This window comes from Chionomys nivalis, chromosome 2 (genome assembly GCF_950005125.1).
Source record: "Chionomys nivalis chromosome 2, mChiNiv1.1, whole genome shotgun sequence".
NCBI lineage: Eukaryota > Metazoa > Chordata > Mammalia > Rodentia > Cricetidae > Chionomys > Chionomys nivalis.
The window spans coordinates 119052941-119079124 of record NC_080087.1 but is presented as its reverse complement, the minus strand read 5'-3'; the positions used below and the strand labels follow the sequence as shown (position 1 = coordinate 119079124).

Here is a 26184-nt window from a genome sequence, read left to right as displayed (position 1 = left end):
CTGGCTTCCTGCAGCTGGCTGAAAATTTCCAGGACTCTCAACGGAAAAAAGGCTGCTGCCCAATTCCTGCCATAAAATCCTGGAGGAATGTGGGATGACCAGAGTGAAGAGAACCCCTGGCATGCAAAAGCCTGTGGCTTTGTGTGGGGAGGGCAAAAGTCTCTTGCAGAAAACTGAGCAGGAGGGGGCTGTGCTGTGCTTACCTACGACTGATGACAAAAGCCGCGATGAGAATGACCACAAGCACCACGCTGCCAGAGACGGAGACCAGCAGGACAGTGGAGTTGGCACCATCTCCAATGATCCGGGAAGGCACTGGAATGACAATGACATGAAGGTCACATTGGGGGCGGGGAGGGTCCTAAGAGATGGAACTTGTTAGCACATTCAACTCTCTGAAGCTGTCTATGCAATAGCATCTTCTAAAGCAAACACACCACACACACATTCTTTTAAGCCGTTCTGTGATGAACCTAAAAATACGTGCTTTGATGCCTTCATATCCTCTTTGTTAAAAGTCTTACATAATGAAAAACAAAAATACATTCCTTGGTGAAGAGACATTTGGAAAGTTCAGAAGGGACAAATGATCCCGAATGGTCTACTTCCATACACAGCTATTAAAAACCAACCTATTAAAGGTGGGCTCAAAGCCTCCTCTCCTTAAAGCTTTCCTGCATAACATCAAGGATATGTGTCCTATAGAGACATCTCAACTTTCTCATCTGTCTTCTTCATTCTCGTTTAATAACTTCAGCATCTGTAACAGATGCTGAAATTTCAGTCCCACCATCTTTTTATCAAGTAGGCTCAGCTTGGGTTCGGTAATTAAGGAGGAGGCATCTCTCATCTAAAAAACTTTTGTTCAGTTAGCCATTCCAAGCTCTCCAGGGAGCAAGACTTAATGGTGTACAAAGGACGTAAAAACACGCATGCACCCTAATGACACGATTTAAACAGATTCCTAGAAATAAGTAGGGAAAAAATGGGTAATTTTGGTTCGTTCTTTAATCTTCTCAGGAAGAAAACTTTTCTTAATGTGGGGTGGCTACAGAACCCTCAATTAGTCAGGTTAGTATACCCATTATTCATGGTTGAATAGAAGGTTCAAAAAGACTAACATTGACATCATTTTTCATTCACGGGAAGAGAGATAAGACGCTATTGCGAAAAATGTTCTCTAAACAGCATGAGAGTTTCTAATAAGTAGACACAGGTTATCTTGTTTTATGCAAATGTCCAAAGTAGTCAAATGCTTACCTAGCCAAAAATTATGCACAGGTTTTTGGATTTCGTCAGAGTAGGGCTCAAACTATAAGTAAAAGCATCTGGGGACGGGTGGCATCTGGGTGGTCTCTTTACCTGTATTGGTGGTGACCTCTAAGGGCTCACTGAAGTCTCCATAGCCAGCAGCAGTCCTGGCTCGTACGTGGAACACATAGGAAGTCAGAGGGTTCAGGCCTTTGATATCCGTGTTCCTGGCAGCTGTCCGAACTATGCGATAGCTTCGTTCATTCTGATCCTACAAGATTTCAGGAAAGCAAATTTGGTGAGGTGGCAAGATGTGTCCTCCGACTCTAGGTAGGAGACAGAAGTGAGTGACCCGACATTGGGTATGTTCTCCATGCCCCGTGCTCTCTGAAACGCTCTGCAGCGCTTGCAGTGTCGAAGTTCTGGTGTCATTTCTTACAGGCTCAAGAAAAGGACCGAGTTTTAGGTCATTGCTGACGTTGGTCATTATTTTTATTTCCAATTCTTGGGGATGTTGAGGATGAAACAATCTGATTTTGTAAAGAATATCAAATGAAAGCCGGGCGGTGGTGGCGCACACCTTTAATCCCAGCACTCAGGAGGCAGAGGCAGGTGGATCTCTGTGAGTTCGAGGCCAGCCTGGTCTACAAGAGCTAGTTCCAGGACAGGAACCAAAAGCTACAGAGAAACCCTGTCTCGAAAAAAAAAAAAAAAAATCAAATGATGGTTGATGGTCTCCCTAAACCCTAAGATTATTAAAAACCTGAAATCAGCATCCTGATCTTCATTTCAGAGTCTCATCCCTTGTCCATGTCCTTGAGTCCTCCTCAGTGTGGACCAGGACATAACTGTACATCAGAAACCAATATACCCACTTCTATTCCTTCTACTTGATATGCTGCCTCACTTAAAAGGTTCCTTTCTGTCTGGAAAATGGCAAAAATACTGTAATCTTATATTGATTAAACAATGCAGTCATCTTTCTGCTTCTACTAAGGAAGTCAATAAGCAATGTCTTTAATCCCAGTACTTGGGAGGCAGAGGCAGGTGGATCTCTGAGTTCAAGGCCAGCCTGGTCTATGGAGTGGGTTCCAGGACAGCCAGAGCTGCACAGAAAAAAAAAAAAAAAAAAAAAAAAAAACTTTGTCTTGAAAAATAAAAACAAGGGACTAGAGAGATGGCTCAGCGGTTAAGAGCACTGGCTGCTCTTCCAGAGGTCCTGAGTTCAATTCCCAGCAGCCACATGGTAGTTCACAACCATCTCTAATTGGATCTGGTACCCTCTTCTGGCCTGCAGGCATACATGCAGACAGAACACATAACTATACATAACAAACCTTACAAAACAAAAACAAAAAGATTGTTCATTTTCAGGACAAGCTTGGATGCAAATAGCTCTCTTTAGAACTCTGTCCTTTCAGAGACAATTTATTTACAAAATTAATGTCTTTCTATAAGGGGATTAAGAACGTAATTTTCCTCACCCAGTTTTCTGTTAAAAGTCATCAAAACCCACACCTTCATTTTGAACAGCAGTATTCGGCTTAAACATATCATTATTTTAGCAGCTATGAGTCATTCTCAATAACAGAAAGTATATAGATTAGGTCTTGATTTCTTCTATTAGAAAGAAAATGTAATTATATTAGAACATAATGTGTGTTTTCCAAGGTAACAAGCCAAATATTACATTTCATAATCAAATTTTGTTGGGAGTCAAGATGCATTTGATTTTGGTATTGATTGCTGTCTCATGATGTAGAACTGTTTAGTACTTGAGGAAGGGAGGGGAAGGAATAGAAAGAAGGAAAAAAAAGAGTTGGAAGAAGGAAGTGAGGGAAATATTATACCTTTTCATAATACTTGACTTCATATTCTAAGATCACTCCATTTGGCCGATCTGGTTCCAACCAAGCCAGAGCCACACTGTATCTTGTTACTTCTTTAGCCTGGACCAAAGCAATGGATGATGGCGCTATCAGGGGGAGAGAGGGAGAAAAAAAAAAAGAAAGGATCTTCCTTTAGAAAGAACCGCATCTTAAGAACCATCACTCAACAGTTTCATTTACTTCAGCAAGTTCATTGGCATCATCTTCCTCCTGGCCACGCTACCGTTCTCCAGACCAGCTCAGCATTTTCCATTACCATCATCACCAGACTTTGCTTTGTATATGACTTTTATTTAAAAAACCATCTATGAGGAGGACCTAGGACATGGCTCAGTGGGTGGAGCGCTTGCTCTGCAATCATCAGGACCCGAGTTTGAATCCCCCAGCTCGCACAAAAAAAGCCAGGTGTGGTTGACAATAATCTGTGACCTTGGAACTAGGGAGGTGAATGGAGAATCAGTGATAGAGGAGGACACTGGGTATCCTTTCATACTCAACATCCAGTGGCCTCTGCATGCGCATGTGCATGCATGCACGCACGCACGCACATGCACAGTGAAGCAAAGGGTTGTTGACTCTAAAAGTTCACAGGGCCATTTCCCTGGTACCTAAAAACACTTTTTTCTGTTGGGCTGTGGGTACAGGGCATGCTGCCTGAGGTGTTTGTTTTTCAAGCCATAGTTGCCTCAGGACCAACTTGCCTTCAAGGTCTACCCAAGTACTGATGCATCTTACTGACAAGCAGGGGAGACTCCGCATCCTTCCACAGTTACGGTGGGGAGTGCTGGAAGGCAAAGGATTTATCTACTTTCCAATATAAATAAAGGGACTGCTTAATTACAGCAAGACTTTTCCGTTTGAACACGGCCATGGAAATAATGAAGAACACAAATAAAACCGCAATGGTCTCTCTGGACATAAATGACATTATGCAACCATTCTATAAGAGTTGAAATTGTTCCTGTGCCTGCTGAGTGGCAAACCTTCCCTTCCACTGAGAAAGACATGAAAGCAGTCTTTTTGGTTATGTTCTTGAAGCGGGGGCAGTGGGGGGATGTGTGTGCATACTTGAGATTTATGAAATCAGGCTGCCCAGTGCTTGCATCTCTCCTCTGCGGTTCTGTCATCTCCAGCCAGCTGTTAGCAGCTCTGCTGTGACAGACGTGGACCCGTGCCAACGGCCAATCCCCAGAGAGAAGAGGAAACTTTCACGAAATCCTTCATCTTATCTCACAAAGCTGGCCTGAAGGACCAGAGATTAGGGGGGGTTGTTAAATTGAAAGCATAGTCACTTACTCCCCAAAACTGTGGGAATAGGTGAAAACAGGCTTCCAACCAATGAGTGTTATCCTCTCCCACTCGCCCACCCACCCCCAGTACCCACGGGACTGGCAATTCTCAATGCAAGAAACAGTAAGTAAAACAAATTAGCACCAGAACCAGAATATGGAAAGCGTCAGAACCAGCTGACCACATGGGATGTGTATCCTGGTGGCGGAATGAAGAGGACAGGCCAGTCGTAAAAGCAAGTCTCCATGACAGAGCCAATCTAGCAAGGGTTGTCTCCTATACACCGATATTGACAGTCTGACATCTCTGTTGGAGATGCTGAAAGATGGAAACATAGCTTCTGACATCCCTCCCAATGCTCCTCTCTCTCTTCCTCCCTCCTCTTTCTCTCTCTCCACTATCCCAGATTGGAACTCAGGCATAAACACCAGTGAAAGATACAGTTCAGACACATGGTCTCCATCAAAGGCAAGGCCAAGGTTAGTAATACCCAACTGGTTGAACAAAGCCGCATGCAACAGACATATGGAAGCCACGGAACATCTGAGGAAAATGAGAAACGGAAATGTGCTCGTTAGATGTATTCACACACACACACACACACACACACACACACACACTCACAATCACACACGCTTTTTTCTTTACTGACTGGCATAGAACTTTTATCCTGTATAGAGGTAGAGAGGTGTCCAGGTTGAGAAGGCTCCCTGACTGTGAGAAGCCGTTTTACTCCAGGTAAAAAATACATTGCCTAACAGAGTACTTAGCACACACTCCATAAAGGGGGCCTCTTTAAAGTCCAATGTTCAAGACTGGGAAATGAAACCGAAAAGCGAAGCCATCAGAGGAAAAGGCAGGGGGGAAACAAATCAGAAAATTATCAAATGAACTTTCTCTCCGAAACAGTCTCGAGTTAGATTCTGAAAAATCGACAGACTCCTTGGGCAACAATTGCCTGTCTGCCCTCAGAGAGAACCGCTGAACGCAAGCGGTTTCTCTCTGGCTAGGTCGTCAGGACATCGCTCCAAGGAGAAATGAATCCATTTCAGGTCGTGTTGAGCATCAGCCTTCTTAGAGCCATTCAGAGGGAATCGGAGCTCAGCTCGGGCGTTTGGAACTCTCGAGCAGGGAGTTGACAACACAATACGAGCCTGTTTGTTAATAGAATATCCTTAATGCACACCTACTTGGAAAACGGATGTGCGCCGACGTGAAATAAAATGGACAGAGTGGATCTTGTCTGAGGTGTCATAGAAGGCAGGAGAGAGAGAAGTGGACGAGACATGCAATGGGTAGGAAAGATGATGAAAAGGACGGGATGAGGGCGGTCAGAGGAGTTCGGAGTTGATGCATGCCTCTGGTGTCATCCTACAGAAGTACGGGCTAAACATCTCTAATTCACAAAAGTACCCCGTGATTGGACTGTCATATCTGAATCCGTTCTTGACCAGCTGTTCTCAAGAGGGGTGTTGGAATGGGCATGGTGACAAAGACAATCTGTGACTCTGGGAAAGACACCTAGGTCAGGCCTACACGCCATGTCCTCTCAGAACAGCTTCCTTCGCCCTTCCCCTGGGAAGGAGGAGGCCTGGACAAGAAGCAGTGTGGATGCCCTTCACATCATAAGCCGCACATGGGCTCACCCCTTGCCTTTCTTTATCTAGCCTATTTCCAACGCAGCCTCCAAGTCTGCATCTGGAAGCCATCAGCTTGCCACGTGTGCCTGCCTGCAGCTCGCTCCCTAGATGAGGTATTTGGCAATGGAATGCCCCGGTCTTCCTCTTAGCCCCGTGGTTCCCAAGCATTGGTCCTCTCGTACCACCCGGTTGCTGGCCACCCGCTCCGAGCTGTATCGTGAATAAGCGATCTTCTTAAATACACACACTATTTACTGAAAACTGTTATCTGGGAAGAAAACTTCCCATTAACAAGCTAAACACTATTATTACTTCCAATTAATGACAGATAACCATAAAAATATCAAATGTTAGTGAAACCACTTTATCAGCCTTCCCTAGGCATAATTGCTTTCCCAAGCTTCGTTACAATGTGAGATTTGCCAGCGTTAAAAAAAAAAAAAAAAACATTGAGGCTACCCAGTCTCCGACTTGAGATCCTGACCTTGGCATACTCAAAATTACTCAGAGGATGTTGAGAAGAAACAAAAAAAAAACCTAACTTTACACACAGGGCAATTCCTTCTTTTGTAACAATCCAGTGGTCCCATCCTAGGACCACCTTCAATGCCACCACTGGTATCTATCCACACTGTCTATCCCCAGTCCATCTAGAAATGCATTTTTTCTTTTCTTTCTTTGTGTTTTATTTATTTATTTTTATTTTGGCTTTTCAAGACAGTTTCTCTGTATAGCACTGGCTGTCCTGAAACTCAATTTGTAGACCAGGTTGGCTTCAAATTCAGAGAGTGCTGGAATTATTAAAGGCGTGTGCCAGCCTGCCTGGCCCCTTCAGAAATGTTGTGGATTTTGTGTTCTAACACGCCAAGGCTCTGTTACCCTGTCAACAAAACAAGGTGACTAGATAAATAATACTAAGGCCCCAACTAGAATTGAAAACAAAACAAGACAATGTTTAGCTCAAAACACGGTAAATCATTATAGGAATTTTAGTCAATATAAGAAAATCATATAGAAAAAGACCTGACAGTTGCCTGTAGGTTTGTTATGGTTGGTGGAACTCCTTCCCATCACCTTTGGAGACAGTATTCTTCCATGAGAGAAGAACTTTCTGAGGGCTCTGAAGTTTTTTCTGACATTTTAGTTTGGGAAATGGTGGAGCACACCTATAATCCTAGCACGGGAGAGAGGATGCAGGAGAATCAGAGATTCAGGCGAAACTTTGCTACTTCATAAATAAATACAGAAACCAGCTTAGGTCTCATGAAACCCTTTCTTGGAAAGAGAAAAGAGAAAAAGAAAGAAAGAAAGAAAGAAAGAAAGAAAGAAAGAAAGAAAGAAAGAAAGAAAGAAAGAAAGAAAGAAAGAAAGAAAGAAAGAAGGAGGAGGAGGAGGAGAGGGAGGGAGGGAGGGAGGGAGGGAGGGAGGGAGGGAGGGAGGGAGGGAGGGAGGGAGGGAGGGAGGGAGGGAGGGAAAGAGAAGACCTTGTGTGAGGAGGACCTGCTGCAAGCAACATGAACCTTTCGCCTCTGGGTTGTGTGAGGAAGACCTCCAAGGCAGGAAAAATAAGGAAAAGATGGAAAAACTTATTCAATCCACATCACTTCGGCATTTTTTTTTTTACATAAATGGTTTAGTAGAAGGCTTTACTGATCTGAAAAAAAGAAAAAAACTTTGAGAAAACAAGAAAAAACAAAATTGTCTATTCTAAAATGTGTTAGTTTCCATCTTGGGCAAGTCCCTGGCCTGTTCTTGATTCAATGTTTCCTGACACAAGCTGAAGCTGTTGGGATGCTTGCTTTAGGGGTGGGTCTTGCTTTGCCTGTCTCTCCATCCTTGGGATTCAGGAAGGCTAGCACATATCGTGGGTGGTCAATACATTTGAATGGATAATCATGAACTAAATGTTAAAATTGATCCACTTTATCTGTGGACAGTGGAACGAGTCCTGAATATTAAGGGCTACTCGTGAGTCATCCTTCAAACACTCCGTCTGGACCTCCCTCTTATGCTCTTCTGTGACTTCATTTTTGTCATTTAGTTTAACCAAGACATTGACAATTGGGGGCGAAACAAATGACAATTCTAATTACAAATGGTACCTCTCTTTTGGGGGGCAGCATGATGGTTCTGAACACTTTTCAAACACTCGGGCTGTAAAATGCCATTCAAATGTAAGCTACCAGAAAAGCCAGGCCTCATTGCACCTGCTCCAGACGTTTTGAGAGGACCACTCTTCAGGCTGACAAAGGTGTTGACAATTTATTCAGCGTTACTCATCTGTGCCTCTGGGATGTGTGCAAATACTTTTCTTAATTGTCAGGACACAGATGACATTCTCAGGTCACCTCCCGAAATCCAGAAGTCCCCAGCAATTCATTTTGTTATGTAAGGCTACATGGCTACATGGACCACTGCAGACAGGCAGCTGGAGCGAAAGTCATCACTAGTTTATACATACACATACACACACACACACACACACACACACACACACACACACACATACATCTACCAGGTTGCAGAAGCATAAGAGGGATCAAGAGCCCTCTGCAGTCAGACTAGGAGCGCCAAGATTGAACAATTGGAACTGACTATCTTTCCACACACTGATAGAAAAAAGTAAAATTGCTGTAAATTCGAGAAAAACCCTCAAGAAGAGAAACGGGAAAAATTCACCCAAGTTTGGAAATTGGATAATTTGAACTTCCTAATAGAATACTAAGATGACCACACACACACACACACACACACACACACACACACACACACACACACACACGTTATTCCTCATCCAGAATTCCACACATTATTCGAGAAAGGGAGAATTTAGACTTTCTATTTGCTCTGTGCCTGTGAATGCAACTGGTTTGAGAACAGAGAACAAAGCATTCAGAGGGCACACGCAGTTTTATCTTCATGTGTGTGTTCTGGATAAACAGAAACTGCATAGATTAGAGGGTTCCGTCATGACTCTAACAGTGGCACATTTCATCAGGAGGGGGAATTTAAAGGCGGTGCCTTGATGTCACACAGAGGTGGTTCCCTTAAGAAATGGTAAATTTAACTTTCTTTGGTTCAAAGCTCAGCAGTTCTCCTTGCTCCCCACTGATGTGACTACCGCAATTTTCTTTTATCCGCTTTCTCAATGACTTGCCATTAAACACCTACAACTCATTTTATTGCTGCAGTTTGGTGCCGGTGACACCCAAATGGGATGGGGAAGAGAAAAGGAGACAAGGAGAATAGACACAGGGAAAGATGGGCTCCACTCCTGGTCTGTACCATTACTTTCTTGAGTCCGGTCAGCATTGTGGGCTACAAATGAAAAACTATATGGGGGAATTTATAGGGGCAGAGAAACAGCTATAATGACCCAATTGCTTTTCATTCAAATTAGATTTTGGGGCAGGATGGTGGTGGTGGTGGATAGGGCAGAAAACAAACAGACACAGGTAACAAAGAGTGAAAACAGCCCCTCAAAGTTAGGAGGCCTGAGTGTGTGGATGTGATGCTACACTAGCCATTGTTTGGAAGGGAGGCGGCTTGGCCACAGCAAGGCTACCTTTCTCCCACCCTAGACTCCAGCTTTAAATAGATGATGTTTACTCAAAGGGTCTTTTCCTGATAGGAAAGATAAACCCACAGTTTATAAATATCCCTGCTTTATTCAAAGAGTATATTTAACTTTAATTACTTAGAGCTTAAGGTGGTTTTTGTTCATTCTCCTCTTTCTTAATTCCACACCACGGCTCTGATTTGCTCCTTATCAAAGGTTTGTGCATTTTAAAATGCTGTCAAGCATCAAAATTAAATGCTCCAGAGCACTAATGATATCTTTGTGATTAAGGGTTTTGCATCTCGGAGATGCTAAAGACTCTGGAACTAATATTAATTGCTTTCTCCCACATTCAAGGAGAGAAAAGCATTTTTCTCCATGGGCTTGGCAATATCTATGGCTTCAGGAACTAACCACCAAGCAGTTCCTATAGACTCGGTTTTTTAGTACAAGTATTTTTATAGTGTTTAATAATACCAAAAGCTTCTCACATGCGTGATGTTTATTATATTTAGTCAGTTGGATTACCTTTGCTGCTTTACTCCCCAGTAAAATCATTAGAAAACTCAGTCACCTCAGGATCCACTGTGTAAGAGCCCTACCCTTCTCCCCAAAGCTCGGAAGTTGTCAAGTTCCTACTCCACGTGAGCACATTATAGTTTTGAAACTAAGCAGCTGGGCTTGGTGGTATTCATCTGTAATCTGGAGGCATGGGGAAGTGGGGAAGGGCGGGAGGGGGGCGTCAAGGCAGGAAGACTGCCCTGAGTTCAAGGCCATCCTGAGCTTAATAGTTTCAGACCAGATTGAGTTATAGCGTGAGTTCTTATCTCAAAAACAAAGGCCACAACAACGATCCGAAATTTTTTTAAAAAATAACGACAACTAAGTAAAAGGTACAGAAAAACAAAAGCTGTATTGGCTTTTGTTTTTCATTTTGACGAAAAAACACACAGCTAAAATTTCAGCCAAAATCTTCAGATGAGTCTGAATGAAATGACATTTATTTAGATTTAAATATGGATGGATCCATATGGATCAATTTTAAACTTTGCAATATTGGAAGACTGCATGTTTTCCAGACCGTGATTTTTCTAGGGCAGCACGTATTTTCAACAAACACTCCAGCGCAAGCGCGGCATGCAAATGTTGACTGGAGGGCACAACCGAGCCGCGGCTTCCAAGGACTGGGAGAATCTGATGTTTGGAACACTTCGATGTAAGGGGTCAGACTTTGCTACTGTTCAGTCAGTGTTTTTGGCTTACTGTGGAATCAAAACTGTATAAAGTTGTTTCCTCGCCCAGCCCCAAGAGATGGGCAGCAAATTATTTTCAACCGACTCTTTACAGAGAACCAGGGATAAAGCTCTAAGCCATGGGACGTGATGCTCTTAACTTTTACGTACAGTGCTTGTGTGCCGCAGTGGGAAGTGTAGAGATGCATTCCCTTGGGTTACTGACCAGAGATGTGAGTTCCCTTTACCCAAAGAGCTGTTTCAAAGATGGAGCCGCTCAGCTGAAACCGCATTCCTAGACGTCTTTGTATCCAAGCCTGATCATATGACCGAGTCTGAGGCTATGGAATTTGGCTGAAGTAATTACTTATTTTCTAGACTCACTCATGAATATCTCCCTTGTGACTTTCCATTCTCTCTCATCTGCAATCTGCCAGCTGGGGGCTGATGCCAACCCCGGACTATCCTGGAGGCCCCATGCCAACTCTCCCCCCATCACCACCAACTGAATGTGACTTCAGTAAGAAATTACATTTTATTGCAATAACCCACTTGTGAACACTGAGGGTTAGAGCAGGTGCCCACTAGAGTGAAGTGGGGTCATTTAGCCAAAAAGGCATTTTCATAACAATGAACTCAAATGAAGTGTAGTGTACTGTGGCCAATAGAAGATTGATCTGTGGTCTGAAGCTGCCAAAATGGTGTCCAGGTTCCCTCTAGTTCCTGGCTATGGATGATGGCAGATCCCCAGTCATTTGTGAGGACCTGGAGCATGCTACCCTGAGGTGAGGCAGGGCCAGAGGCTGTGAGGCTCTGCAGGGGCCCATGTCACAGCCATGCGGCTTCTTCCAGTGAGCTCAGCAAAATGACAAAATACTAGGCCAAGGGATTCGGCTGATGCTTCTATTTGTGTGAAATGGGAAACACAGCGGCCTTAGATGAGCTTTTCTCTTTAGAAAAGAGGTAATTTAGTCTCCATTGCACAATTAACAGCTTACACAGCTGAAGTGTTGGGCCCATGTGGGTAAGAGCCGGGCAGAGATGTAAGTGAAAGGGTGCTGTCTGCCTTCGATGCAGGCCACTCACACACACATACACACACACACACACACACACATACATACACACAAGCACACATCTTTCTACCTTTAACTACCCCTTGAAGTAGTTATAGTATATCATTCTTGTGTTTCAGATTCAGAAACTCCAGCAAGGAGAAATTAAAGAATTTAACCGAAGCTATAAAACGGGTTAGAATCCAAGGCCACCTGACTAAACGCAGAGGCTCCTCTCTCCGCACCGCGTCTGCAGTGACACGCACAATGAACCCACATCAGGCAACAGTGATGGGCCCAGCTTTATTCTAAATGTCTGGTATGAATTAATTCATACCAACCTCATGAAACAGGCACTGCTATTATCCCATCTTATAGACGAGGAGAATATGGGACAAAGAGTTGCCTCAGGATAACGCTGTAACTGGTGAATTTCAAAGCCATGCACTAACACCTGCATTCTCACCCACCCATTCTCACCCACCGAGCTACAGAAAGTTTTGCATTTCCTTTCCATTAGGGTTTGAATGGGGAAAAAAAGTCCTCCGCCCACTCACGGTGAACAGTTGCTCCCCAGTGGTGGTACTGTTTGAGAGAGATATAGAAACTTTGTTACTGGGGCCAATCTGTCAAAGGCAGGTTTCTGGGGTCAGATCTTGAAGGTAGTTATGGTTGTCCTGGAACTCTCTCTGCAGACTAGGCTGGCCTCAAATTTGGAGATCTACCTGCCTCTGCCTCCCGAATGTTGTGTTAAAGGCCTGTCCGACCATGCCCATTCACTGGACAGAAATTTTATACTTAGTTAGCTTGAGCTAACTTTCCTTTCCATAGTAACAGCAGCAACCACAATGTAGTCAGTCTTCCCAGCGTCACTGGGCATCAGACGCTATGCAGGGTGCCCGAACCCCTCAAAGTCATCAGATATGGCCTCTGCTCACACTCAAATCCCAAAGTTTCTGATATTCCATCCCCTCACAGTGAACAAACACACACACACACACACAAAAAAAAAATGAGATAAAATAAAACAAATAAAATCATAATACAATAGAAAATCAAATAAAATATAAAAATAATAGTATCTGGAGTTAAGAGGGGTAAGAGGAACATGGGAAGCTTTTGAAAGATTTACAATATTCTATTGTTCTGTGCTGGGTCCAGGTGATGGTCAAACAGGTGTTTGCTTGGAAGCAATTCAATGGCTATATGATAGAGTATTACCCGCTTTTCTATATTTATGTATATAGTTTTCATGACAAAGAGATCATAAAACAAATATTAAGGTTTTCAAAGTGTACAAAGAGTGAATTACTGCCACCAGAGATGGATAGATTCATCCAACATCCTTAGTAAACTTCCCAGGGTCGGGAAAACTCAAATGCGTCGAGAAAGAGGCGGATTTTTCAGATTAGAGCTTCAGTGGCTATAAAAACATGTGGTCAAAACTGTACCTGGATCCCTGTTCTTGGTGATGAAGAAAATGGCATTATCATTTCACTTCTAACAAGACGCTATTTTAAAGTCCCACCATGGGGCTGGCCCTAGGATCGCCCATGACAGCTCACAGGGAAACACACCTGGGAGGTCGCTTGCACTTTGCTCTGCTCCAGGATCCTTATGCATGCACTGAGCATGTCTGCTGATGTTTTTACTTTCTGTATGCTTCTTAAGCGATCTCTGGGTGCATTCTGAAGGGTATCGGGCAACACTTGCCAACAGAAACACCACAGGACTCCATGTGTGAACTTCTCGCTTAGTCAGAATGCCAGTTTGAGGCAAGAGGAAGACAAGGCTTCGCCCTTGGGGCTCACTTATAGGAATTGGCCTGAGCAAGACAACGGTGTTAAGATAAAGACGCAGTAAATCTGGCCACAGTCAAACAGCATCACTTCCCCTTCATCTAGATGCTTTGAGTGAGATCGACGTTGATGCTGAGCTTCTATAGATTAAGGAATTACTGAGTATTTCAACTGTTCTGTTTATGATTTGGATAGAGCCCCTCTTGTCAAAGCCAGGTCTTCCGTGACCCACGATGCCCTCCAATATTTATTTGGAATACGTAAGGAAAGCCTCTTGTACTGAGCAGCCAAGAGAGGGAAGAATCAGCTGCTACACACCAAGAAGCTATCCCTTCAGCTGTCAGCCCACTGGAGAGCTTGCTCTGTGCCTCCTAGGCCTGCAAAATGAAAAGCTAGGCCGTGGGCTGTGGGTTCGCTTTGTTTCCCAGACAGCTGCTAATCGTCCTGACAATGCCGCAACATTTAGCTTTCTGACATCCCGAGCGTCCCGACTGGTCCTCAATTAAACAGGTTTTAATCACCGAACCTCTAAACGCCAACATGATAGATGTACCTAGTAAATCTCCGCTCCGGTCTCCTGCTTCCCACACTCAAATTTCCACATTTATACATGCAGAAAACTTGAAAGCCTGCTCCAGAAACTGACCAAGAGTGTCCTGCTCACTCATCCCTGTGCGCTTCTCTCTATCTCTTACCCCTGTAAACCTTTCCATAGAGGCAAGGCATCGAACATTTGCCAAATGAGCTTGTCAGATAAATAAATAGATCGACGACTGTTGTCTTTCTCGTTTTTTTAAAGCGTGATAACTAATTCAGAACGAGTTATGGTTATAGCAAATAGCAAAACCATCATCTTGGAAGAAGGAGAAGGAGGAGGAGGAGAAAGAGGAAGAGGAGGAGGAGAAGGAGGAGGAGGAGGAGGAGGAGGAGGAGGAGGAGGAGGAGGAGGAGGAGGAGGAGGAAGGCGGCCAGTAGATAAAACCAGAAAATCTCCAGAGACAGTCTTACTAATATTAATAGCCTTAGGCCAATGCCCAAACAAAAGCTGCTAATGACATTTCATTATGGATTCAAGTACTTGTAACAAGAGAATCGGTTTGATATTCTATTTATCTTTTTTGTTTGAGATAAGGCCTCGTGTGACCCAGGCTGGCCCCAAGCTTGCTCTGAGAGAAATGATTGTGAATCTCTGACTTTTCTGCTTCCAGCTCCTCAGTGCTGGGAATGCCGCTGTACACACCACTGCGCCCAGAGCATGCTTTGAAATCTGCTGACAAAGGGGGTCTCATACTCTTTCGTTTATATCTGTTTTCATTTTGTAGAGGCATGCATACAGCCTTATATTCTCTATCAACAAGCCTCGCTTGTAGCTATTGAGCCGGGCGGTGGTGGCGCACGCCTTTAATCCCAGCACTCGGGAGGCAGAGGCAGGCGGATCTCTGGGAGTTCGAGGCCAGCCTGGTCTACAAGAGCTAGTTCCAGGACAGGAACCAAAAGCCACGGAGAAACCCTGTCTCGAAAAAATCCAAAAAAAAAAAAATAAAAATAAATAAATAATAAAATATAATAAAATATCTGGTTATCAACCCTAAACAAAGTACCCGTTTTCATGAATGGTATGCTACGTTACAGGAAAACTGAAAAGAGAAGCTCAAAGACAAGAAGCGTTAGCCATTCTGAGTTCCAGGGAAATTTTGAAAATTGGATTCCTATTTCCTATCTCTTGGGTTAATGGGGCCCATGAGAGACGGATGCAATGTTTACAAGGTATTGGGGGGTGCCTACTCAGGGCTTTCATTCTCTTGACTTTGAAGGGAGACTGAATGTATCATGAGCCACTCCTTCATCATAGCTGTCTCAGAGATGGCCCACTGTCTTCCAAGTGGAAACACTAGGAAGTCAATTAGCGTCAGTTATGATGTGAACACCTGTCGGCAAAGACCTGGACTGAGACCAATCCCATTAACATAGTCACTCGTGGCTGCCAAATGGTCACACTTTGGATCACTTAAGATGTCGTCCACATTCAAAAAGGTGACCCAAAGGCAGAAAGGTCCAGAGTCCCATTAGTCATCTTCAAGGCCATCTAATTCCCCATCTCATATATATCTGGAATGGGGAAACCTACTTTCTAATGGTCATTTTAAGAGATCACACAGGCTGCTCACAAAAGTCAGGGTTATTGTAAACTGAGAATTTGAGTCCCTTTACCTAAACTTCTAAACTTTATATTTTTTTTAACATATCTCTCTCATTGCAATTGAAGTACATTGTCTGAAGACACAAAATTCAGACAGCACTATTTGGAAAAGAATAAAGTAAAACATAAAATTATAGGACACAGAGTATTACAGCGCCCACTGTCTTAGCAAAGACGCTGGTGAGTCTTTTCTTGCCAAATGGATGTGTTCTCTGCTATGTGGAAGCTTTCCAAGCCCAAATGTCACTTGGCTCACAGAACCATGGGGCTGAAGAAAATGATGATTCTGGATAATAAAGTGGAATGTCACAAGTGAAAATGAGGGACAAGGGGAACAACAGAATGAACACCAGGTTCATCCTCTTGATGACCATTCTGAGATGTCAAGTCTTTTTTATTTTATTTTATTTTAGTTTAGTTTTAGTTTTTCAGACAGGGTTTCTCTGTGTAGTCCTGGCTGTCCTGAAACTCACTTTGTAGACCAGACTGACCTCGAACTCATAGAGATCTGCCTGCCTCTGCCATTGTCCTGCGAGATGTCAAATCTTAATCCCGCATTGATTCCGCACTATGGAAGTTTAGGGAGGTTCTAAACACAAGGGATCAGATACTTATGGAGCAAAAGCTGTGAACCGGGCCTCCACTTTACATGCAACTGTCTCTCCTGCTTGGGTAGACAGGGAACAGTGAAGGCACCATGGGCGGGGACAGAGACAGAAGCCTTTGGTTTAGATTATAAACAGCTCCTTTTGAAAATGGTTCCTCTGTATGGCCACCATATGCGATGCTCTCGAAAGCAGTGGCCATGAAATGATCTTTTAGTGACCCTCACATCTGAAACTTTATCTTTTGGACAAGTCTCTTAAAAGGCTCTATTACAGGTTAGCAACAGAAGAGTCATTTATGAGAGGGGATTTTAAGCTTGGGAATTGGCAACCATAGAATTTTTTTTTTTTAATTTTTGGGGTATCAGCCAGAAACAGAATTATGTGTGCCAGATAGTTTAAACTCCTACATGCAGTATAAGCTCAGAGCGGAAACAACCGAGCCATTAAAATTTAAAATGTTATTAAGGCCAATAGATGTCTTCAACTAGATCAATGCTTAAGTATTCAAGATGACTTCTATAGTCATAAAATATAACAAAGAATGCATTAGGAAAGTCATAACTGTTTGGAACTTTTTTTTTAAAATAAGAAGGTCACAACACCTCTCAAGAGCCTTTCTTTAAACACAGTTTACTGAAGTGTGAAGTTTCCCAGCCCCAGTTCCACCCAGGAGTGAATCCCTCAGTGCTGGAAGAACGCATTAGAACAATAGCTCACCTAGAGCTCCTACTGCAGCATGGTCACTAGGAAACACATAAAGCCCAGCTCCAGTATGCTGTGGTGGTTATTTTGTATAGGTTCCGAGTCAGAGGAGAAAGAGAAAAATACACTGTGCAAAGAGGAGCTCCAGTTCAAGTAGACTTTGAGAAATTAGCACTAATATTTCAAGGACTTCTCCAAATTTTTCTATTCTGTGAAGACTTCCTAATTGCAGTCTTGGGCGTTTAGTCAGTTGATTTTTCTGTGGTGGAGTAAGTTTCAAATGAAAGATGCAAACACCATTTATGGCTTTAATACTCTTTGTCCATTCTTTCTGCTAACCAGAAGCCATCCTTCTCCTAACTTCCGCTGCTTAGAGTTCTGTTGCTTGTTCTCCTAGTTTTCAGTGAAAAATGAAGCATCAGGGACTCACCATATTCTACAGTGATAACTAACCGTCCATTTCATCTGTGAAGAAATGAGTGGATGGAGCGGCACCCCCACCCCTACGCAGCATCAGAAGAATGCTTCCTAGGGAGCCCCCTCAAGCCTGGCTCTCCTGCAAACCCTATAAGCTCATGGTGGGTTCGCTGGGCTCAAGCACAATCAAGGACTGCATTCTACCCCAGCAACACCTGGGGGATCGGTAATTTTCAGAGCTCAAAAATAGTCCTTGGCTACCTTAGTGAGGTCAGACACTGCCTGAGTAAGCCTTCTGCTACCAGCAGGTTTGAGAGCCTGGCTTGTTTCTATGCCCTTAGCTTTGGTAAGGGAAGGAGAATGAAGCCGCATTTCCAACTACTTTACTTTATTATGCCCCAAATACAGACTCACTGCATCCCTGCCCCCCCCCCTCCAAAAGTTGATTCTAACCGAAGGCAGCAGATTTACTGCTTGCAGTATGTTATCTAGATAAAAACAAACTCTCCAAGGAGCCATCTTGAGCTGTCCCTTTACAATGTCTGTTCTATCAGGGGGATCTTACACAAGCGTGTTGCCTACTGGGAGCCTGCTGGTGGCAGATCCTTATTTAGCTCTCAGTTGAGATCCTGAGTGCTGGTTGCATATGCCACAGACCAAAGACTCCTGTGAGATCTTCTTGAAAACATCAATTCTGCGGCTCTCATCCAAAAAGGTGTTTTTTAAAAGTGTGCCTCAAACTGCCCAAGAAAATTTCTCCATCTATGGTATCGTTTGGGAACTGCAGAACAAAAACAGTTGTTACACATTTCCTTTTCTTTCTGACTCAAATCTTCCACTCGAGAGAGATAGCAAAATAGCACAACCGTGTCAAGGCACTGTAACTTTCCCCATAACATATGTGGAGAGGTTATGGTTTAGTAAGTGGCCCCTATGCTTCATTATAACAAAACAAAATATGGGCTCAGTAGAGAACTACAGCGTAAGCCTTAGCAATTAATCCATCAGATAAAGGATTTTATCTTTAAATGGTTTGCCTGCTCTTTGTCTATACAGTACCAGTTTGAAGGCTGCTTATCGGATTCTCGGAGGAAAGGAAGATGTTCCTCTTTAGTTAAGGGTATCACCATATTTCACTAGTTTAAAAGAAATGAGACCCTCACCCCCACCCCACACAAAGATTCTCCAGCCAGAGTGAGAACTGGAAAGAGACTTCACACAGACCTGACAATTTAGCAGACCAGTTTGGGACTGAAGGCCAAACAATGGCCTGTCAGTGGTGGGCGGGGACACACCTTTACTGCCCTTGCTTAGAGGTGCATTTGACTCCCTACTGAAACTTCAGGACCCTGAGGAGTTTGCTGGAACTCTTTGTCCCTCTTCTCAAAGAGACATTGAATCAATCAATTGCTTTTTTTTTCCTTAGCACTATTACTTTGTCTCTTTTAGTTGGTTTATTGGGGCGGGGGAGGGCCTGGATTGGGGCACTCACGGGCTGTGTCCTTCAAGACAACTGCTGGAGCAAAGTGTCACTGACATTTCTCAGTGAAAGTCACCTCGTTCATGAGGCAAGCACACAAATGTGTGGCATTATCTTTCTTTCACCAGTATTGTACACCTAAGAAATCTGTCACTTTGGGCACAAGTCAGGAAGGAGAAAGAAGGTTCATATATTGAGGGCATCGGAGCCAGGAGGACACCAAGGAAAGGCTAATTAAATGAAAAGAAAAAGAAAGAGATGTTCTGACCCTAAGGCTTGCTTTACTTCTCTGAACAAATTACAAACCTAAGACAATATCTTCTGGTCTACCTGACGACCACATACAATGTTTTCCTGAATAGCCATACCATGACTCATCTTGGGGAGCCATGGGCAAGGATTCCAATGAATCCCTGAAGACTTTAGATCTCAAAACAGGGTTATTTGTGACTATTTAGAGATATCAACAGGGCTTTAATGGAAGCTTTGATAAAGTTTCGCTGCATCTTTTCACTGATGTTCAACTGAAGGCCGGACTCTGGAGTCTCCTTTGGCCACTCAGAGGAGAAAGGGATTAATTTTGCTAGTTGGAAGGACACCCAGAGAGGACAGAAGCCCACCTGAAACCCACGTGAGCTCTGCACTCTTCAGTTTATCTTGGTCAGGCGTTTCTTTCTCGGATCTCTTGATGGCTTCTCCAGAGAGTACAAGTTGGCAGTGAAGTCCAATGGAACAAGCACAACATTGAGAAATGAGAAAGAAAGCAGAAGCAGACCGCCAGGAGCGCGCACGAAAGTGGGTTTCCCATCTCACGGACGAACATGTGTGTGTATTTATGTAGGAGCAAAGCAAATGGAGCTAAGAAAAACAGTGCTCTTTGTCTGACTCGGGTGTAGAAATAAAGACCAACATCCATTTTTCAAGAATGAAATCTTTACCTCTCTAAAGAATGAGAACTTTCACTTATACACACTAATTACCATTGGCCGCTGTAGGTGTACCGTTTGTCTATGGCAGACACTTAGTCAACCTTGAAGTTAGATAATTTAGTAGATTCCATTGAAAGGCTTCCCTTTTTTCCCTCTCACCAGGCCTTATGATACCAACTATGAATATGAGTCCAGAAATCCTGGTTTCCCAAACAAAAAAGCTATATTTTATATAATTGCTCATGTACTTGATTTTAGAATTATAATAATGAGTTAATGTGTAGGCTTCTTAATCACAGTGGAGGCAACAATAGTCTATGGAAATAAAATTGGTTTTGGTATTAAGTTTAAACCAAGAAATTTTTTCTTTAAAAAAAGATTGCACTGTGTGATTTTCAAATGCACATTTCATAAGGACTATGAACGAAACCAGGGGTCTGTGGTTGGAGTAGAGCTGTTAATGAGAAAACCCCAACCTGGCTTCTCTGAAGCCCATTGTATGCTTGGTCAAGCTTATCATTATCCAAGCAAGCAGAGGTCTCTCAAGTAGCCACCATTTTTGCACTCCTAACATTTAGCTCCAACAAGGACGGATGCAGGATGTTCAGGCGGCAGGGACTCAGTGGGATCTCTTTACCATCTGGTCCCTTGGGAGATCTCGCTAGTTGTCTGTTTTCCCCTCAAATTTTGCAGGGGTGAGGAAAAACAACAGGATTTCCCGGAGATCAAAGCAAACAGGAAATCATCTCAGTGGGAGGATAACAGTAACAACCAGAGTGTGTGATTATCTTTGAGGCAGACTTTAAGGAGAACCAGGAGCCTTCACAATGGCTCAGAGAGAGGAAAGACACTTGCTGGCCAAGACTGGGATTCAATACCTGGTACTCATATAAAGGTAGAAGGAAAACACTGGCTCCACAAAGTTGTCCTTTGACCGTGGCATATGTGTCCACACATACATATCTCAAACACACACACACAAATAATAATAATAATAAAACAAAAAAAATTAAATAATTTTAAAAGCTGAAGAGAATCCGTGCACGTCAACATGACGAGAGAAACCCACACATACATATCATGCATGCACGTGCACACACAATAATAAAATAAAAATATTTAAAATAATTTCAAAAGTTGAAGAGAATCCATGCACACCAACATTGTGAGAAGCACATTCCTACACTTCTCAGTCTGAATATCAGTGGGGAAAGATTTGCGGTGGAAGGAAGCAAAGGCATGTTTGAAATCGTAATTACTTTGGTTAATTTTTTCTTAATACAATCAAAACATCTTACAAATTATGTGTCTTGCCAAATGCAAACTGGTTCATATGGATTAACTGGAGTGCTAAGCCACCACATCCTTCCCCCGAAGCACAGTTTCCCACAGTGGCATGGCCATTTCAACATCTTACCCTCCGTTCTGACTACTCCCCTTTCTTGATATTGTATGCCAGAGCAGAGACCAGCGTAAAAAAAAATAAACGTAAAGCCAGGGAGCTAATTGCATTTTCGCTGCCGGTCATTCGCTCTGCCAGCTACCCAGCCATGCTTCCGCAGTCAGAAAGCCCTCCTACATAACATGTGGAAAAAATGACTGGCCTTGTGTTCCAATAAAACTTTATCCATAGATTCCAGAATCTGAATCCTACAAGTCTGAATGACAGCTAACTATTCCTCATCTTTTAATTGTTTTTGACCCTTTAGGAATACAAAAGTCATTCTTTATAGGTTGTTCGAGGATAGGGGAAGTAGGATACTGAAAACAGCTAACATTTGTGCTTTTCAAGTATCACTAATTTGTTTTTTTTTCTTTTGCAAGCTTAAAGAAAACCTTGGTCCTGAGCCCACTTCATCTGAACGTTGGATTCCACCATAATTCTTAAAAGCAATGGGAATGTACCTTCTGCTGGTCCTTTGACCTCACATCCTCCTCCTGGCTGACTCCAGTACGGCCTCTGCCTCTCACACCTGTGCAGTGGCCAGATACATACTGAGCTATGACCTTGCCTTTCAGCACCTTTTGTAGTAAGCCATATTCTCCTGCTCCTCTTTCTGCCTTGAGCATACTACTGCAATGGTCTCCTTGTCTGACAATTGTATTCCCTTCAACCTTTGCTACACAATGTGACATAGCAAAACTAAGAACCTCCATTCCGATCCCAAACTCTGTTTTGTTTTTTTTTGGGGGGGGGTGGTTTTTTGGGGTTTTTTTTGTTTTTTTAATTTTACTGAGTCCTGCTTTCACCCCCTTAAACACACAAAGCCCATCTCAGCTTCAGGCCTCAGAAAGCCTGGCTCCTGTGTGCCTGGGGCACATCACCTCACTCAATTGCCCCAAGAGTCTTTTCCTTCTCCCACCACTCCCCTGAAGCTTCCTTCTGCTATCTAGAAGACAGGTAGCAATTATACCCAGTGGGGATGAGAATTCCCACTGTTCACCATTATCCCACTCAAATAACATAATGTGTCTAATTAAAAGATGGCAGAGAAAGAGAGAATGGGGACTTACCGGTTGAGTAATAACAGACAGTGTGCTTCTTGTACTTAATTATTTTCTTTTCTTTTCCCATTATTTTGAGTTTATTGAATGTATTACTGCTAGACAGAGTTAACCCACTTGTTTTTACTGTAAATAAAAGTTAGGTCAACAAGCATATTGAGTACCTACTGCTACATTCGGTACAACGGTGTTATGACAAAGTGTCAGGCCACTCTTCTGGTGAGGTGGCGTTCTTCTATCAGGTCCCTTAACAGTGCAGTCCTAAGAACAACCAGTCTAACAAGGACTACCGGTTATGTGACAGGGGAGACACCGGGCAAGGTCTTCAGAGAGACATCTGCAGGTTCAAAACAGCCTGAGAACAGCAAAGACTAAATTATATTCTCAGCCCACGGCAGTTCCACCAAGGAAACAGAGTACCTGGTCCGTGCACTACTCCAACCGGACTCAGCGATGCCATTTGGCTGTGAATCCTTAGGCGATGGGCATTACTGTAAAGTCACACCTTTGTGGCAAAATTATGATCATAATTATGCTTGAAACCCTTCAGAATTGCTTCCGACCTTGGAATCGCTCAACACCCACTTCTGAACGCTATCCTTGAGAGTCCAGACTCCAAAGTCATGCCTTTCGACTACATTCAAATTAACAGGAGCCCATAGAAAGGGCTGAGACCGGCAGGTTTAGATAATCACATAATCTATAGAATATCTGAATGTTTCTGGACTGAGTAGTATATACGTTTGTCCCTGAGATGCCATTGCTTCCAGAAAGGGGGTGGCCAGATCTTTCCCACCCTGTTCTTAGCAAATAAAAACCCAAAATGTACATTGGGGCTGGTGAGATGGCTTAGCAGGTAAAAGGGGTTATAGTCATCTATATCATGACGGAAGGACCTCCACACATGTGTCATCATGTGCACACTCACCCACATGTATGTGATGATATGTCATACATAAACAAACAGCTAGGAGGTAGTGGCGCACGCCTTTAATCCCATCACTTGGGAGGTAGAGACAGGCGGATCTCTGTGAGTTCGAGGGCAGCCTGGGCTACACAGAGAAACCCTGCCTAGAAAAATCAATCAATCAATCAATAAACAAACAAACAAGATACTCTTTAAAAAATGATACCACAGTCAGTGGATGCAATTCAGAGTTAGTAGAGAAAACTCTTCAAGGGTCAGATTAATAATGATTTAAGGCAAACAAGTACCTTTCCCTTTCAGAATGATCTAGTCTCGTAGCTGACAAACCAAGCCTGAGGAGGTCTGGGAAAGCACAGTAAAAAAACCGACAACAACATTAACGCTGGCAGCTCCCACAGTATTTTAAGGAAAACTCAACAATTCCGCTCCTTAGGCAGAAAACCCTGCTTCATTTATACAGCATTTCTCTCTTAGGAACACACCCTGTATTCATCTGCCTGAGATGGTCCACTTAAGTCAAAGTAAACTGAGAGGGAGCCTTCAAGAAAACAAATCACTCAGCAGTTTGCATATCCACTTTTCATAAACACCAAGACAATTTCCCAAACAAAAGGCAGAATAGCGGCCACAAGATGGAAGATACAGGAAGACAAGCCTCAATTTACTCCCTTTGCCTGCCATGGAGAACAGGAAGTCTGGGAGGAGCTTCCCCACTCAAGGCTTTAATTAATGTGATCCCCGCGACCTCCACCTCCTTCAACAAGCCAGACATCTCCTTCCGCATTTGGAGAGACCGGGTACCCCAGCAGAACGTTCACACCACATGCAGAAGGCTCACCCTTCAGCCCCAGCATGTTTCCTTCCTGCAGGACACACCAGCCGCCAGCCAGCCTACTGGGTGATGACCAGTGTTACTCCATTAAGCCATTGCCTCAGTCACAAAGCTGACACCCATCAATCAACTTCTCAATAATCAGATGCCAGACACCCCGATTTCCTTCATCCTTTGTGTCAATGGTTTTTGAACCCCGGGGGGGGGGGCGGAGAGGAAAAGGCTTGTTACTCTATCTGGGTTCAAACGGTTCACACATTCTTGGGAGGACACAGCCCACTCACACTGCCTTCCACCAAAGCCTCTCTAAATCCAAACCTCTCACCTATTTTTTTTCCACAATGGGAATAGGCCCAGCTGAATCCATGGATACAACGGATTTCCCAATAATCTTAAGGAAAGGCCACTGTCTAAACTAAGATTTTCTTCTTGTTATCTAATACTTGCTTTAAAAAAAATGTTACTTAAGAGAAAAACAAAACAACAACAAACCGTGAAAACACAACAAGGGTACAGAAGGATTGTGAGGACTGTGGGTATCAAATGCTAATATCTGTTGATTCCTCGTATTCCTTATAGAATAAGCCATCATTACCTATAAAGGTCCTTAAGGAATCTAATTTAATGGAATGATGGAACCAAATGCAATTAGAATAGAATTGTGCATATGTAAATATGCTTAGGGGAGCTTTGACAGGGCTGATGACTGCAGCCTTCACCCAGGAATTCGGCCTTCATTATTAGTTCTCACCATTATGAAGAAAGGGTTTGTTAAGCAAAGACAAACTACCCAGTGAGTTTGAATCAGGGAACTTCAAAGTGTGGCAGAACTCAGAGGCAGCCCTGCACACACACACACACACATAATTCTCTACTGAGCAAAACCACTTTCTGGTCGACCTCATAGGAGGTCTCCTTATTGAAAGATTTATTTTTAATTTTGAGCAGATTCCCAGCATCCACCTCCATGAAAATTAAAATAAAGAGATGAAATTTTGTCCTATTAAGCAAGCCTCCCTGCAGGATGGCTCAACATGACAAGGAAAAAGACACCTCATTGTTCCAGAGGAATTACCTGTCCACTTTTCTGCTAGATCTAAAATAATTACAACAACATTTTTCACAAAAGTTTTGACTGTTTCCTTCCTTTCTAATAAAGTTCTTGCACATGTTACTCGTGTGGAAGATTTTCAACATGCCTTCCCTGTGCTCTTGGACCTTTTGGCATAGCAAGAGCTGACATAATGTTTTGGCTGGAGCCCTTAAGTATATGAAGGATCATGAAAGTCTCTCCCTAAACCCTGTGGAGGTAGACACTATCCTCAGCCCATCTCCCAAGGTCTGCCCTCTCTGCCAGAGAATGACTTCAAACTTGACCCTGCACAGATGTGGCCTTGAAAGGTCCAGTCCTTGGTGGTAAATTGGTTAGGAACACAATGCTCGTGCTTGTGTGAGGATCATGGAAAAGGTGTAATGAAAGAGAAGGACTGAGGGTGTGGCCCCGAGGAAGAGGGGTTGTTAGTGTGCACAAAGGCCAGGATCCAATCCCCAGCACTGTGGGTGGGTGAGGATAGGGAAGGAGGGAATTGAAAGACTGACCGGTCATAACCAGATTCTTCTAAGTGTGGAGAGCACTCTGCACAGGTTGGCTGCTTGTTATACAAAGGTACCAATGTTATACAGCAAGGGACTGTGATATGTCCACTGTATTAAACATGCATGTGCATACATGTGCACGCGCGCGCACACACACACACACACTAACACCACAAACATTCCTTGCTATTACTCTGGTGATACTTCTAAAACTCTAACATCATTCTAGTCTTTCTAGAAAAATGAAACATCAAACAGCATAGATGATCTAA

The 26184-nt window shown here is 43.3% G+C and overlaps 1 protein-coding gene across 2 annotated transcripts in view; it reads right to left on the bottom strand.

The window, feature by feature from the left end:
* Positions 1-26184, bottom strand: part of Epha4 (EPH receptor A4) — a 146505-nt gene that overhangs the window by 31221 nt on the left and 89100 nt on the right. For both annotated transcript variants that reach the window (XM_057754124.1, XM_057754134.1), the window contains exons 6-8: positions 3102-3226; positions 1363-1522; positions 204-315 (exon numbers count right to left, since the gene is read on the bottom strand). In XM_057754124.1, the coding sequence (XP_057610107.1) occupies positions 204-315; positions 1363-1522; positions 3102-3226 (397 nt within the window). The remainder of the gene's footprint in view (positions 1-203; positions 316-1362; positions 1523-3101; positions 3227-26184) is intronic.